Genomic DNA, 17,257 nt, shown 5'->3' with positions numbered 1-17,257 from the left:
AAACTCCATAAAATACCAAGAAATAAACCTACCAAGAAATACAAAACTAAATGATATATTACAAAATGTCACAGAAAGACATAAAAACCTGAATAAATGGAGAAAGATACCATATTCCTAGACAGATTCAGAACTGTAAAAACAAGAATCTTCCAAAACTAATCTATAAAACCAATTTCAACAGAACTTTTTACAGATCTTGATGAGCTGATTCTAAAATTCACAGGGAGGAAAAATAGCCAAAAACATTTTTAGAAGAACAAAAAGGAGGAACTTGCCTTATCATATCACAAAACTTCCAATAAAAGAATAGCAAGTAAAACAATGTGGTATTGTCATAGCAACAAAATAAATAGACTAGACTAACAGTTAAGTGTCCAGAAACAGATCATTAGGAATTTAGTTTATGAGAAGGTGGCATTTCAAAACAGTAGGCAAAGAGGGGCGCCTGGGTGGCTCAGTCGTTAGGCATCTGCCTTCAGCTCAGGTCATGATCCCAGGGTCCTGGGATGGAGCCCCACGTCTGGCTCCCTGCTCCGCGGGAAGCCTGCTTCTCCCTCTCCCACTCCCCCTGCTTGTGTTCCCTCTCTCGCTGTCTCTCTCTCTGTCAAAAAATAAAATCTTTAAAAAAAAAAAAAAAAACAGTAGGCAAAGAGAAAATAGCAACATATTTATCAAACACTTCTGACTACCTTTCAGGGACAAAATATAAATTCCTAACTTATACCATATAAAAAATTAACTCCAGATGCCTTATAAGAAGACTACAGGTAAAAATAAAATGGTTTGCAAGTATCAGAAGAAATGATAGGAGAAGTCTCTGTGGCAGAGACTGCTTTGCCTACCCAACATTCACTCTCTTTCCTTCTTAATAGCAGAACCCCAATTTTAATCTAGGCACACGACTGCCAAGATATTTCCCAGTCTCCTTTGCACTTAGGGGTAGTCATATAACTAGTGCAAACTGTTATCAGGACTTCCAAGAAGTCTACTAAAAGAGAGAAGATACTCAAATGTAACAGCTGAAGACCTCACAGTCATTTTGGACAATAAGGTGACCTTGAAATAGAAGTTATGTGTGATGGCAGAACTGAAAGATAGAAACCCAAGTACTGATGATACCATGAAGCCACCATATCTACCTTAGACTATCCACTTTGAGCTCTCTTCTGTGAAAGAAAAGTAGCCTGTCTTCTTCAAGCTATTGTTAATTCATTTTATTACATAGTTTTACACAGTTGAACCTAATCCTAAGAAATACAGGATAGGAAAAAACTTCCTAAAAGACAAAACCTAGAACTTCTAAGGAAAAGATTAGTATGTATGATTTTGTAACTATTTAAAATTTCTGCATAAAACCAGATAATACATACATTTCCTCCTAATAATCAGGGATTTGCAAATTTTTAAATATAATTTTCACCCATTAGATTGACAAAACTTTAAAGATACAAAACAAGTATTAGGATGTGTGGAAATAGTCACTCTTTTTACACTATGGGTGGGAATTGTAAATCAGAGAAGCCTTTTCAAAGGCAATTTGGCAATATATATTAAATCTTCTCATGTATATACATTTTCACCCAGAAATCTTTGAAAAATACGATATAAACACCAGGAAGCTCATTTCAGCACTATTTGTAATAGTAAAAATTTGTAAGCCATCTAATTCTTCATCAACAAAGGAGTGGTTAAAAATTATATTTATAGACTACATTGCTATTAAAGTATACGTTGCCGTTAAAATAAATAAGGTTGATGTGTATATATACTGATATAGAATCTTTTTATTTTATTTTTTTATTATGTTCAATTAGCCAACATACAGTACATCATTAGTTTTTGATGTAGTGTTCAACGATTCATTAGTCACGTTATTACACCCAGTGCTCATCACAACACATGCCCTCCTTAATACCCATTACCTGGTTACCCCCTCCCCCGCCCCCCTCCCTTCTGTAACCCTCAGTTTGTTTCCCAGAGTCCAGAGTCTCTCATGGTTTGTCTCCCTCTCTGATTTCTTCCCATTCAGTTTTCCCTCCCTTCCCCTATGGTCCTCATGGCACAACAAGAACAATAATTACGATTTTTTTGGTAGTAGACATTACATAGGTTTATTAGCACACATATTTGTGCTAAATAAATAGGAAATTGGAAGGATGCACAGCAAATTACTGATAATAGCTACTTCTGGGGAAGAAAGATGGGGAGGTCAAGACAGAACTTACTCTCTGATTTATAAATTTTTGACTCTTTAAAAATTAATCTATGCCTTACTTATATAATAACAAGAAACAAATAAAAAAGAAAAGAAATCACTGATTTGAAAATACATCTTATGAGTCAATTGAAAAATACCAGTTAAAACAAACAGAGCTACTGCTGAGTACAAAAGATCTGGGAATTAAAGTTATGAAAAATAAAAAACAGCCTTAAATTAAAGGTCAGAAACTTGGAAGAATAAAAGTTTAAAACTAAGAAGATTAACATCTACTTAAAAAAAAAAAAAACAGATCTGAAATTCAGCACAGTAACAGGGATCTGAGAGACACATGAAAGTGGTAACTATTAGCCATCATCACCTACCAAAAAACTGTACATTTTGGATTAAGAAAAGACTCCACACAGTTCTCTCTTCCTGGTCACATTCAAGTACATGCAGAAAGGTGGGAAATTATAATAGGAAACTAAATTATGATATTTATAAAAAATTATAAAATCATCAATTCTAAAATCTGACAGCCCCAATCAAAAGAATGTATGACCCAATTTAAGGGAAGGTAAATGGAAGCATTAAAGCTGCAAATAAAGTGTTCCTAAGAAGATGCTTGTGGAAATATACCTTGATTTAATTTGACCCAATAGTTGACGCAACAGAGTATATGGGAAAAAAATCATTGAGAGAAGCAAGAGACCTAGGTTCTAGTTCTAGCTCAGTCTCTAATATTGCAAAAAAATCTTGGGAAAATCACAGCTTATCTGGGCATTACTTACTTCATTTGTAAAATGAAAGGACTAGACTATATAGTCTCTAAGGGTATTTGAATTTCTAGAAAAATATAGCTAAGAAACAGAACATTAACTTCTGTTGTCCAAGCTATAGATCTGCCTGTTGAGCTGTATATAACTGTGAGAAGTTTGTTTCCAGGACTTCAAGGCATGTGGGAGATAAAATTCAATGGAATGTAAGGAAGTATCCCGGAGAGAGTGACCTCCTCTACCTAAGGAGGAAAAACAAATTCTTTGGATAACAGGTTTTATTGAAATACATAAAAAAGTCATCTCACATGAAATCACATCATCTAAGTCAAAAAGTTTAACAGTAAGACCTAAATACTCAGAAAATCAACCACTAAGGCAAGCAGAAAAGAATATCATTGTATTTGTGATGGCAAACTGTAAAAGTCACAATTTACAATGTAGTCTTAGTTTAATCTTCTAATTACTATTCCTCTATACAAACTTCCCATTCTCGGTAGAATAGACATTCCACTGTCATATATGCATTCTCTCACTCATGTTTTTACTTTTACTATTTGCTCTCCCAGAATGCCACTATCATTTAATATACATCTATTATATGTGTTTTCATACTGTCCATTATCTTTATACACATGGTTCTCATTCAAGATAACTTGAAAACTCCTGATGATGACAAACTTAACTTTCTTTTCTATCATTACCTTGCTTTAACAGAACACACTCTCAAAAAATGTTTGTTGATTTAAAAAATTCACAAATCATCTATTTTAATTGAAGTTAGGGTTTTGGACATTAATTTCACATCTATATTCTGACACCTTATTTTTATGTAAATGTGTTCTTTTTTGTATTAAGGAAAACAAATTTAAAATAAATTTTAAAACTAAAAAAAGTTTTATAAATATGAATCACAAATGGTAGTATTTTAAGACATTTAACAATCATCTTTACCAATTTACTTTCATTTCTCTTGTTTTAATTCTTCCTTCCATTGGAAATCTATAAATAAAAACACAGGGCAAAACTTTTATTATTACTACTTATTTTAACTAAACAGAACCTTTAAAAAATTATTTAAGACATATTTAATTTCCATACCTGATAGTTACCCGATTTGGATCTTTGTTCAAAGTATTCAGTGTTTTCTTTTCATTTATCCTTAACTGCACATCTGCAAATTCCTTGCAGCTGGCTATCATTGTGACCTATAAAATTTCATCATTTGCCCATTTACTTATATCCCTTCTTTACTTCTTTCCTCTCATCTTCTTTCCCTGTATTTACTTATTTTCCAAGCTGCCCTGGGATATCACAGCTTTATCATTTAAAATGTGTAATAGAATTAAAAATTCACTTTATACATTTTGCTTCTTTAAGGATTCATTCATTCACTAATAAGTGTTTACAAACACTTGTTATATGCCAGACATTATGCTAGAGACTGGGACTACACCAATAAGATCATAAAGATTAACAAAATAAAATTTAAAATATTCAGCCTTGTTCCTACCACACAGTAAGCACTCAATTAATGTAGCTGTCATTTCTACTATTATATTATTATTCACTCTTCTGTAGTTTGCAAATCATTATCCTGAATGACATGAATTTTGTAATGGAAAGAATGCTTTAGATATTAAGAAATTTGTATTACAGAGCCTAGTTCTGCCAGATGACTTTGAGCAAAGCACTCCTTGTGCTTTGGTTTCTCACATCTGTAACATGAAACTAACATCCGCTCTAATCCTCTTACTCACTGAACTTAAAATAAGATTAGTTAATGTTAATATCAGGGATTTTCTACTCTCGATTCCCTTAGTTAAGAATAATATTTACATAAAAAGACAAGCATTCTAGTTTTCATCAGTTTTTGTGCAATTTTTGTATAATAATCTCATTACAAAAATCAACTTAGATATTTTAAATAAAAATTAATGGTTAAATTTGAGAATAACAATAAATATCTTGTTGCATATTCATGTCCCCTATAAAGGGAGAAAGGACCACTACAGTTCTCAGGTATCAACAACATGACAATCATTCTATTTACTGCTATAGCTGTAAAGTTGCCCTCACTGTTGATATCTTAGTATAACCTTGTTTTCACTCCCACTTCTCCACAATCACTGCTTTTTTCTGGTCTATCACCAATACTATCCTATTTCTACTATTATTCTGATGCAAAAGATTTAGGGAAGAATTGCAAGTACGTGGCACACATGTCCAACATTGTCCATCACTCACAGCAGACTTGCCTAATATATCATGCCACATCATCCTGGTCTTTCTCAACAAAGTATACTTGGTAGCCACTACCAAGGTAATTGGCATTATCACTTAAGTTGAAAGGTAGTTGCCATCCCCACTTTGGGTATGTATATAAATTTTCTTAGCCCTGATACAGAGATACAATTGAAAATTTATTGTAAAGAGTAATATTCCATATCTCATGATCAAAGGTATATAAGATGGAGAGACACAGCACTACTAGAAAATGCTTTCTTGTCTGCTCACTCATTCTTAAATTGCATGAGATATGCAAATTAGTTGTTTCCCCACTATTATTTTATACTATATCATTACATATTTATTTTCTAGTGACAACTAATTTACCAGATCTAATAAAGTCTCTTTTCCACTGATGGTACAAAATTTCTTCACTGTCTCAAATGTAATGTAATACCAAGCCATCAATCTTCCTGCCTCTGTGGAAAAAGATGAAAAAGAAACATTCACTCCAGTTGAAACAACTTGCTTTTTCATCAGTTTAACAAACATTCCTTAACATCTATTCTATGCCTGTAAGAGCATCAGGTACAAAAGACACACCAGAAAATCTAGAAGACACAGTTTCTAGAATTTATAGGTCGGCGAGGGAGATAACTATATGAAAAATAGCCAGACTAGAGGACAAAATCCAGTTAATGATAATATTTACATATACAAGGGGCACCTGGGTGGTTCAGTTGGTTAAGCATCCAACTCTTGACTTTGGCTCAGGTCATGATATCAGGGTCATGAGATGGAGCCCGGCATTGGGCTCTGTGCTCAGCCTGAGTCTGCCTGAGATTCTCTCTCCGATCTCCCTCTGCCCCTCCTTACTCTGTGCACACACACTCTCTCTCTTTCTAAAATAAATAATAAATCTTTAAAAAATATATTTACATATACAAGCTTAAGTACAGAAGAAATTAAATCTAAGAGAATGGTCAGTGTGGGATGCCTCAGTAGAGAAAATGGGGCTTGAGCAGGATTTAAAAATAAATAATATGCCTTGGCAGAAAAGAAAAGTGGTCATGACCTCAGTAAAAAAATCAAGACTTACTTATCAAAACAGCAAAGTTAAAGACTATCTTTAGGGTCGCCTGGGTGGCTCAGTCAGTTAAGCATCTGACTCTTGATTTCAGCTCAGGTCATGATCTCAGGGTCATGAGACTGAGCCCCACGCTGGGCTTGTGCTGGGCATGGAGCCTGCTTAAGATTCTCTCTCTCCCTCTCCTGCCACTCTCTAAAAAAAATTTTTTTAAAAAGACTATCTTTAGAATACTTTAGTGAGAGATATGGCTTGATAGTGACTATGAGTTCAGGTGAAACTGACTTGCTTTGAGTCACTGCTCCATCACTTAGTAGGTAGGTGATCATTTGCAGGTTATTTTACCAGTTTCTTAATGTAATTTGGGGATAATAGAAGTATATATGTCACATGTTTGTTGTGAAGATTAAATGCAATATTACATGTATAGTACTTAGCATAGTGCCTAACAGTAAATAAATGTTGCCTACTTTTATTACCAAAACATGATGAATAATAGACTATGAGGGCCTGAAAGAGCCTTGAAATGCTAACAAAGGAGTTTAGATTTTGGATTTGATTTATAAAATAACAGGGGACCACTTAAAATTCTTGAGCAATATTTAAATTGACATTTGAAAACAAATGGTTTTGGAAATAGAACATTGAGTTGGCTGGAAGTAGCAGTATGGGTAAAGCAGGGGTAAGCAAAAGATGAAATTCATTTGAAAAGTTACTGGTTTCAATTACAAATTGTCAAAAACATTATAAAGAATTTCAAGCCTTGTGAGCACACACAGGAAACAGCTGGTAAGAAAAAATTGCATACTGCTGCTATAGGTTTTGCTGAAGAAGGGAAGAATTGGACATTCCATCAGACATATAGGCATCAAGGACATCGTAGAGTTGACAGAACTAAGAATCAGGAAGAGAAGTAGCCGGGGAAGCTTAAAAGCCACTTTTATCAATTAAGATCCTGGTGGATATGTTCAAACAAAATGCGGGTGATGCAGTGGTTCATAAAACGCAGCTTCTGAGAGCAGTGTGTGAGATACAGAGAATATGGTTACCATGGGAACAAGTATGTTAACCTTTAGGATATATTTAAAGATGTTCCTCTTATCCTTGATGTTTATAAATTAATATAAGGTTTCTCCCTGCTAGAGAAAATGAAAGGTTTGAGAAAAGACTTGATGCTTGCTGGCTTATTAGAAAGGATGAGAGAGGGGCGCCTGGGTGGCTCAGTTGTTAAGTGTCTGCCTTCGGCTTGGGTCATGATCCCAGGGTCCTGGGATCAAGCCCCCATCAGGCTCCCCACTCAGCGGGAGGCTGCTTCTCCCTCTCCCACTCCCCCTGCTTGTGTTCCCTCTCTAGCTATCTCTCTCTGTGTCAAAAAAAAAAAAGTCTTTAGAAAGGATGAAAGATTCCTAGGTAAGGTATAAAAATAACTTAGAAAGGAGGAATTCCTTCTTACACCAGAGGGTCAGGCTTTTTATTCTATTTAAGCATTCAACTGATTGATGAAAATCACCCACATTAGGAAAGGCAATCCGCAGGGCACCTGGCTGGCTCAGTTGGAGCTTGCAACTCTTGATCTTGGGGTTGTAGGTTGGAGCCCCACTCAATTTTCATTGAGTCAAAATAGAAGGATTGGAAAAAATTCAAAAGATTTGCAAGTGAAGGTGGAAATAAAGATGCAACTTTTAATCAATATGGTATTGAATGATGAATATTCTTATAATAGCAAATTCAGGATATTTCAAAGTAAAGGCCATAGGATTGGGGGGTGGGGTAGAAATAGAGGCCATGGGAATACACCTCCCACATCTCTTACTACCAGAAGTGACTGACTGATGGCTCCAGCTATTATACTCTGAATCTATCACTATGTTTATACCAAGATCATACTTCTCATGAGATGCTCCAAACCAATGACTAAGCATGGCAGGAATATTAAGGTAGGCCTATAAGACAAGAATTCCTTGGATAGGGAACTTTGAATTAAAGATTCTCCATCAGCTTTGCTAAATGGCCTTAGCACTGCATTTTAGGTTAAAATTCTCTTTCCTTCTTTCCTTCTTTGAAGCAAACAACTAAACAATTCATGTAACCTCATAAAAAGAACACTAACCTCAATAATTATCCTAATAAAAATACTAACACAGTTTAAAAGACATGTTACATTCCTCATAAAGTTATACATACATACATAGACACATGCATGCATACATACATAAACACTTTGTGTGTGTTTTTTTTAAATAACTTAGTGGTGTAAGGTGTAATAAGAGTTGAGGCTACCGAGTTATAAACACAAAAGACAATATGTTCAGAGACTGGACATTGGGTAATATGTACTTTCAAGGCACAGTACATGGCCAACCTGGGCCCAGAGAAGACCAGGTAAAAGGGCATCATGTGCAGTGCTGTATTATTCTGAGAATTCGGCTACTTTCAGCTAGATTTGTGTAGCTTATGTTAAGCTGCTATGGTTAATTTTAGGTGTCAACTTAACTGTCAACTGGCCATAGAGTATCTCTATATTGGGTCAAATATTATTCTGGATGTGTCTGTGGAGATGTTTTTGGATGAGATTAACATTTGAATCAGTAGACCGAGTAAAGACTGCCTTTTTTTTTTTTTTTTACTGAAAGATTTTATTTTTAAGTAATCTCTACACCCAATGTGGGGCTCCAACCTACAACCCCAAGATCAAGAGTTGCAAGCTCCAACTGAGCCAGCCAGGTGCCCTGCGGATTGCCTTTCCTAATGTGGATGATTTTCATCAATCAGTTGAAGACTTAAACAGAATAAAAAGCCTGACCCTCTGGTGTAAGAAGGAATTCCTCTGCCTCACTGCTTTGAGCTGGGACATGGGTCTTTTCTTGAGTTTGGACTTGAACTGAAACATTGGCTCTCCTTGGGTCTCAAGACTGCCAGCTTTAGGCTGGAATTTACACCATCAATTCTTCTGGTTCTCATGCCTTCACACTCAGACTAGAACTGTACCATTGGCTCTCTAGACCTCTATTTTACTGACTGCAGATCTTGGGACTTCTAAGCCTCCGTACTCATGTGAGCCAACTACTTACAATAAATTTTATTTATCTAGCTAGCTAGCTAGCTATCATCTATCAACTTTGTGTGTGTGTGTGTGTGTAAATATATATATATATGTGTGTGTGTGTATATTTATATATATATATACACACATATATATATAATATGCATGTATATGTATAGCCTGGACATGGAATGACAGAAGAATTAAAGAGAAATCAAAGATATCAAATATTTCATAATCTCAAGCTTGGCAAAATGGTTATGCTATTGAGAATGATAGGCAAATATATAGACAGAGATATACTTTCTAACCTTGGACAAAAGAGAGCAACAACTCATGTTTATGGTAAAAATTTTTTACATTGATTATCCCATTTGATCATCACAACAACCCAATAATGTAAGTAGGACACATAATATATTCCTGTTTTGCAGATGAATAAACTAAGGTTCAGTGAGCATAAGGTCACAGCTAGCAAGTGGTAGAACTGGGAATGAAATCCAGGTTTTGGAACCCAACTTTTATGTTCATTCCATTTCACAGTATTCCAAGTCAAATTAACTGTTACATGCTTCTGGATGTCAAGTTTCATGTTATTTATGTAAGTAAAGACTTCCAACAGAAAATTGAGCACTGGGGCACCGGGGTGGCTCAGGCAGTTAAACGTCCCACTCTTGATTTTGGCTCAGGTCATGATCTCAGTTTCCTGGGATCGAGCCCTGCATGGGTTCTGTGCTCAGTAGAGTCTGCTTGTCTCTCTCCCTCCCTCTTCTTGCTTTTGCTATCACTCTTGCACTCTCTCTCTCAAATAAATAAATAAAAACTTAAAAAAAAAAACAAATAAAATAAATCTAAAAAAAAGAAAAAGAAAATTGAGCACAAATTTTGTAAAGAAGGTGAGAACCAAAATCAAAATTACAGTTTTGAATTCATTTATGTATTGACTGTAGCTGAAACTTGAAGGTAAACCATGTTTCTAAGAAAATAATCATAAACTGGGAATGAAGGTCCAAGGTCTGCAACTTCAAGAAACCCATAGTAAAGCAAAATGGTCAGCAAAGAGAGATCGCTAAAGCAGAGGAAAATTAAAAGATTACTAAGAGGAAAATTAGTCAGGTAATAGTCACTGATGATGGAGAAGGATCATCATAGATCATTTATTTGGTATATTCAAGAGTAGAAGGAATGGTATCCGTGTATTCAAGAAGTTCCACAGGGAAGGAACGATAGTAGGAATTAGATTCTTGAGAGTGAAAGTACCTAAAGAATAGATGAAGTTACATTAATGATTCTCATGCCCCCTCTAATGAGACACCCTAGAATACACAAAAGATAATTTTCACAAACAAAATTATGTTTATCAGAAGGACCATGGGAGAAAGAAAAAACAGTTATATATCTAGGGCCGAGAGTAAGGGCAATAAATTGCTTTAAAAACAACCTTATATAAATAGATGAAAAGAACCAATCAGAGATCAAGAGCACAATAAATGAAATTAAAAATACATTTGATGGAATAAATAGGCTGGATGAAGCAGAGGAACAAATTAACAACCTGGAAGACAGTAACAAAAAGTAACCAAACTGAGCAAAGGAGAGGAAAGAAAATTATGCAAATTGAGAATACTCTTAGGGAACTCAGTGATTCCCTCAAGTGTAATACATTTGCATTATAGGGACCTGAGAAGAAAAGGGAGAAAAGGGGGCAGAAATTTATTTGAAGAAATAATACCTGAAAACTTCCCTAATCTGGGGAAGGAAACAGACATTTAGATCCAGGAGGCACATAGACCCTCCCAAAAATTCAACCCTAGGAGGTCCACACCAAGACACATAGTAATTAAAATGGCAAAAAAACAGAGATAAAGAAAAAATTTTAAAACCTTATATTAAATACAAGTAAAAACATGATACAAAGTCATACATTTCTAAACTATGGTTGCAAATATATAAAAAATGCATTAAAAAATGGAAGGATACATGTCAAATGCTAACAAGTAGGATTCCGATTTCTTAACAACTTTTCTATAGCTCCCAACTTCTATAAGGATTAATTTGAAATAATGAAGTCAATATTTCCACCATGAAACTTTTTTTTTCCCCAAAATAAATATGTGGGTTTCTTTTATTAACACATAATGTATTATTTGTTTCAGGGGTACAGGTCTGTGATTCATCAGTCTCACACAATTCACAGGACTCACCATAGCACATACACACCCCAATGTCCATCACCCAGCCATCCCAACCCTCCAACCCCCCCTCCCCTCCAGCAACCCTCAGTTTGCTTCCTGAGATTAAGAGTCTCTTACGGTTTGTCTCCCTCTCTGGTTTCGTCTTGTTTCATTTTTCCCTCCCTTCCCCTATGATCCTGTCTTGTTTCTGAAATTCCTCATATCAGTGAGATCATATGATAATTGTCTTTCTCTGATTGACTTATTTTGCTTAGCATAATACCCTCTAGTTCCATCCATGTCATTGCAAATGGCAAGATTTCTTTTTTTTTTTTGATGGCTGCATAATATTCCATTGTATATATACAACACCTTCTTTATCCACTAATCTGTTGATGGACATCTAGGCTCTTTCCATAGTTCGGCTATTGTGGACATTGCTGCTATCAACACTGGAGTGTACATACCCCTTTAGATCACTACATTTGTATCTTTGGGGTAAATAGCCAGTAGTGCAATTGTTGGGTCGTAGGGTAGCTCTATTTTCAACTTTTTGAGGAACCTCCATACTCTTTTCCAGAGTGGCTGTACCAGCTTGCATTCTCACCAACAGTGTAGGAGGGTTCCCCTTTCTCTGCATCCTCGCCAACATTTCTCGTTTCCTGATTTGTTAATTTTAGCCATTCAGACCAGTGTGAGGTGGTATCTCATTGTAGTTTTGATTTGTATTACCCTGATGCCAAGAGATGTGGAGCATTCTTCATGTGTCTGTTGGCCATTTGTATGTCTTCTTTGGAGAAATGTCTGTTCATGTCTTCTGCCCATTTCTTGATTGAATTATTTGTTCTTTGGGTGCTGAGTTTGATAAATTCTTTATAGATTTTGGATACTAGCCCTTTATCTGATAGGTCATCTGCTAATATCTTCTTCCATTCTGTCGACTGTCTTTTGGTTTTGTTGACTGTTTCCTTTGCTGTGCAAAAGCTTTTTATCTTGATGAAGTCCCAATAGTTCATTTTTGCCCTTGCTTCCCTTGCCTTTGGCAATGTTTCTAGGAAGAAGCTGCTGTGGTTAAGGTTGAAGAGGTTGCTGCCTGTGTTCTCCTCAAGGATTTTGATGGATTCCTGTCTCACATTTAGGTCTTTCATCCATTTTGAGTCTATTTTTGTGTATGGTGTAAGGAAATGGTCCAGTTTCATTCTTCTGCATGTGGCTGTTCAATTTCCCGAACATCATTTGTTGAAGAGACTGTCTTTTTTCCATTGGACATTCTTTCCTGCTTTGTCAAAGATTAGTTGACCATAGAGTTGAGGGTCCATTTCTGGGCTCTCTATTCTGTTCCATTGATCTATGTGTCTGTTTTTGTGCCAGTACCACACTGTCTTGATGATTATAGCTTTGTAATAGAGCTTGAAGTCCGGAATTGTGATGCCACCAGCTTTGCTTTTCTTTTTCAACATTCCTCTGGCTATTCGGGGTCTTTTCTGGTTCCATACAAATTTTAGGATTATTTATTCCATTTCTTTGAAAAAAGTTTATAGTATTTTGATAGGGATTGCATTAAATGTGTAGGTTGCTCTCGGTAGCATTCACATCTTCACAATATTTGTTCTTCCAATCCATGAGCATGGCATGTTTTTCCCTTTCTTTGCATCTTCCTCAATTTCTTTCATGAGTATTCTATATTTTTCTGAGTACAGATTCTTTGCCTATCTGGTTAGATTTACTCCTAGGTATCTTATGGTTTTGGGTGCAATTGCAAATGGGATTGACTCCTTAATTTTTCTTCTGCCTTGTTGTTGGTGTATAGAAATGCAACTGATTTCTGGGCATTGATTTTATATCCTTCCATTTGACTGAATTCCTGTATGAGTTCAACAGTTTTGGGGTGGAGTCTTTTGGGTTTTCCACATAAAGTATCATATCATCTGTAAAGAGTGAGAGTTTGACTTCTTTGCCGATTTGGATGCCTTTTATTTCTTTTTGTTGTCTGATTGCTGAGGATAGGACTTCTAGTACTATGTTGAATAGTAGTGGTGATAGTAGACATCCCTGCCATGTTCCTGACCTTAGGGGAAAAGCTCTCAGTTTTTCCCATTGAGAATGATTATTTGCTGTGGGTTTTTCATAGATGGCTTTTATGATATTGAGGTATGTACCCTCTACCCTTACACTCTGAAGAGTTTTAATCAAGAAAGGATGCTGTACTTTGTTAAATGCTTTTTCTGCATCTATTGAGAGGATCATATGGTTCTTGTTCTTTATTAATGTATTGTAGCACATTGATTGATTTGCGGATGTTGAACCAAACTTGCAGCCCAGGAATAAATCCCACTTGGTCATGGTGAATAATCCTTTTATTTTTTTTTAAAGATTTTTTATTTATTTACTTGACAGAGAGAGACACAGCGCAAGAGAGAACACAAGCAGGGGGAGTGGGAGAGGGAGAAGCAGGCTCCCTGCTGAGCAGGGAGCCCAATGCAGGGCTCGATCCCAGGACCTTGGGGTCATGACCTGAGCTGAAGGCAGATGCTTAACGACTGAGCCACCCAGGCGCCCCCGTGAATAATCCTTTTAATGTACTGTTGGATCCTATTGTCTAGTATTTTGTCTAGTATTGTCTAGAATTTTTGCATCCATGTTCATCAGATATATTGGTCTGTAATTCTCCTTTTTGGTGGTGTCTTTGTCTGGTTTTGGGATCAAGGTAATGCTGGCCTCATAAAATGAGTTTGGAAGTTTTCTTTCCATTTCTATTTTTTGGAACAGTTTCAGAAAAATAGGTATTAATTCTTCTTTAAATGTTTGGTAGAATTCCCCTGGGAAGCCATCTGGCCCTGGGCTCTTGTTTTTTGGGAGATTTTTGATGACTGCTTCAATTTCCTTAGTGGTTATAGGTCTGTTCAGGTTTTCTATTTCTTCCTGGTTCAGTTGTGGTAGTTGATACATCTCTAGGAATGCATCCATTTCTTCCAGATTATCTGATTTACTGGCATATAGTTGCTCCTAATATGTTCTTATAATTGTTTGTGTTTATTTGGTGTTGGTTGTGATCTCTCCTCTTTCACTCATGATTTTATTTATTTGGGTCATTTCTCTTTTCTTTTTGATAAGTCTGGCCAGGGGTTTATCAATCTTATTCATTCTTTCCAAGAACCAGCTCCTAGTTTCGTTGATCTGTTCTACTGTTCTTTTGGTTTCTGTTTCATTGATTTCTGCTCTGATCTTTATTATTTCTCTTCTTCTGCTGGGTTTAGGCTTTATCTGCTGTTGTTTCTCCAGCTCCTATAGGTGTAGGGTTAGGTTGTGTATTTGGTTCTGTATTTGAGACCTTTCTTGTTCCTTGAGAAAGGCTTGTATTGCTCTATACTTTCCTCTTAGGACCACCTTTGCTGCATCCCAAAGATTTTGAACAATTGTGTTTTCATTTTCATTTGTTTCCATGAATTTTTTAAATTCTTCTTTAATTTCCTGGTTGACCCATTCTTTCTTTAGTAGGATGCTCTTTAGCCTCCATGTTTTGAGTTCTTTCCGACTTTCCTCTTGTGATTGAGTTCTAGTTTCAAAGCATTTTGGTCCGAAAATATGCAGGGAATGATCCCAATCTTTTGGTACCAGTTGAGACCTGATTTGTGACCCAGTATGTGATCTATTCTGGAGAATGTTCCATGGACACTAGAGAAGAATGTGTATTCTGTTGCTTTGGGATGGAATATTCTGAATATATCTCTGAAGTCCATCTGGTCCAGTGTATCATTTAAAGCCTTTATTTCCTTGTTGATCTTTTGCTTAGATGATCTGTCCATTTCTGTGAGGGAGGTGTTAAAGTCCCCTACTATTATTGTATTGTTGTCGATGTGTTTCTTTGCTTTTGTTATTAATTGGCTTATATAATTGGCTGCTCCCATGTTAGGGGCATAGATATTTACAATTCTTAGATCTTCTTGTTAGATGGACCCTTTAAGTAGGATATAGTCTCTTCCTCATCTCTTTGGTTTAAAATCTAATTTGTCTGATATAAGGATTGCCACCCCAGCTTTCTTTTGGTGTCCATTAGCATGGTAAATTGTTTTCCACCCCCTCACTTTCAATCTGGAGGTGTCTTTGGGTCTAAAATGAGACTCTTGCAGACAGCATATCAATGGGTCTTATTTTTTTTATCCAATCTGATACCCTGTGTCTTTTGATTGGGGTGTTTAACCCATTTACATTCAGGGTAACTACTGAAAGATATGAATTTAGTGCCATTGTATTGCCTGTAAGGTGACTGTTACTGTATATTGTCTCTGTTCCTTTCAGGTCTATGTTACTTTTAGGCTCTCTCTTTGCTTAGAGGACCCCTTTCAATATTTCTTATAGGGCTGGTTTCATGTTTCCAAATTCCTTTCGTTTTCGTTTGTCCTGGAATCTTTTTATCTCTCCTTCTATTTTCAATGACAGCCTAGCTGGATATAGTATTCTTGGCTGCATGTTTTTCTCGTTTAGTGCCCTGAATATATCATGCTAGTCCTTTCTGGCCTGCCAGGTCTCTGCGGATAGGTCTCTCGCCAATCTAATGTTTCTACCATTGTAGGTTACAGATCTCTTGTCCCAAGCTGCTTTCAGGATTTTCTCTTTGTCTCTGAGACTTGTAAGTTTTACTATTAGATGTCAAGGTGTTGACCTATTTTTATTGATTTTGAGGGGGGTTCTCTGTGCCTCCTGGATTTTAATGCCTGTTTCCTTCCCCAAATTAGGGAAGTTCTCTGCTATAATTTGCTCCAATATACCTTCTGACCCTCTTTCTCTTTTTTCTTCTTCTGGGATCCCAATTATTCTAATATTGTTTCATCTTATGGTATCACTTATCTCTTGAAGTCTCCCCTCGTGATCCAGTAGTTGTTTATCTCTCTTTTTCTCAGCTTCTTTATTCTCCATCATTTGGTCTTCTGTATCATTAAATCTCTCTTCTGTCTCATTTATCCTAGCAGTTAGAGCCCATTTTTGATTGCACCTCATTAACAGCCTTTTTGATTTCAACTTGGTTAGATTTTAGTTCTTTTATTTCTCCAGAAAGGGATTCTCTAGTACCTTCTATGCTTTTTTCAAGCCCAGCTAGTATCTTTATAATCATCATTCTGAACTCTAGGTTCCAACATCTTACTAATATCTGTATTGATTAGGTCCCTGGCAATTGGTACTGACTCTTTTTCTTTTTTTTGAGGTGAGTTTTTCCATCTTGTCATTTTGTCCAGAGAAGAACAGATGAATGACAGAATAAAATGCTAAAAGGGTAATGACGACCCCAGAAAAATATACAGTAAACAAATCAGAAGAGATCTGAAACCGGAGGGGTGGTTGGGCGAGAATATGATAAGGCTGGTGAATAGAACAGAGCCACACACTAGATTTGGGTGTATTGTGGTCTGTTAGAAGAAACTGCCTCCCAAAATTTTAAAGAAAGAAAAACATATATATACAAAAATAAGGGTAAATACAATGAAGGGATGGAATATGACTGTAAAGATGAAAATTAAAGAAGATTTTAAAAGAGGAATTGATGAGATAAGAAGCTGGTTGGCAAAAGAAAGAAAAAAAATTTAAAAAAAAGAGAGAGAGAATGTGATCAGGCAGGAGACTAGAACAAAGCCATATACTAGATTTAGGGTATATTTTGGTCTGTTATAAGAAGCTGTGTCCCAAAACTTTAAGGAAAGAAAAACTTATATATATACAAAAAATAAGATTAAATACAATGAAGGGATA

General features: G+C 35.9%; 1 protein-coding gene across 1 annotated transcript in view; it reads right to left on the bottom strand.

Annotated features, from left to right (window-relative positions):
* The window catches only part of HFM1 (helicase for meiosis 1), a 129,029-nt gene that overhangs the window by 69,535 nt on the left and 42,237 nt on the right, over positions 1 to 17,257 (bottom strand). Inside the window, exons 21-23 of the mRNA XM_064588835.1 lie at positions 5,596 to 5,687; positions 4,081 to 4,187; positions 3,934 to 3,981 (exon numbers count right to left, since the gene is read on the bottom strand). Of these exons, the coding sequence (XP_064444905.1) occupies positions 3,934 to 3,981; positions 4,081 to 4,187; positions 5,596 to 5,687 (247 nt within the window). The remainder of the gene's footprint in view (positions 1 to 3,933; positions 3,982 to 4,080; positions 4,188 to 5,595; positions 5,688 to 17,257) is intronic.

The sequence above is a fragment of the Mirounga angustirostris genome, unplaced genomic scaffold (genome assembly GCF_029215605.1).
Source record: "Mirounga angustirostris isolate CCGP_5_RB_7025 unplaced genomic scaffold, mMirAng1.0.hap1 SCAF_4, whole genome shotgun sequence".
In the NCBI taxonomy this organism is placed as follows: Eukaryota; Metazoa; Chordata; class Mammalia; order Carnivora; family Phocidae; genus Mirounga; species Mirounga angustirostris.
The sequence above is the reverse complement of the archived record's forward strand: the minus strand, read 5'-3'. Positions and strand labels throughout refer to the sequence as shown.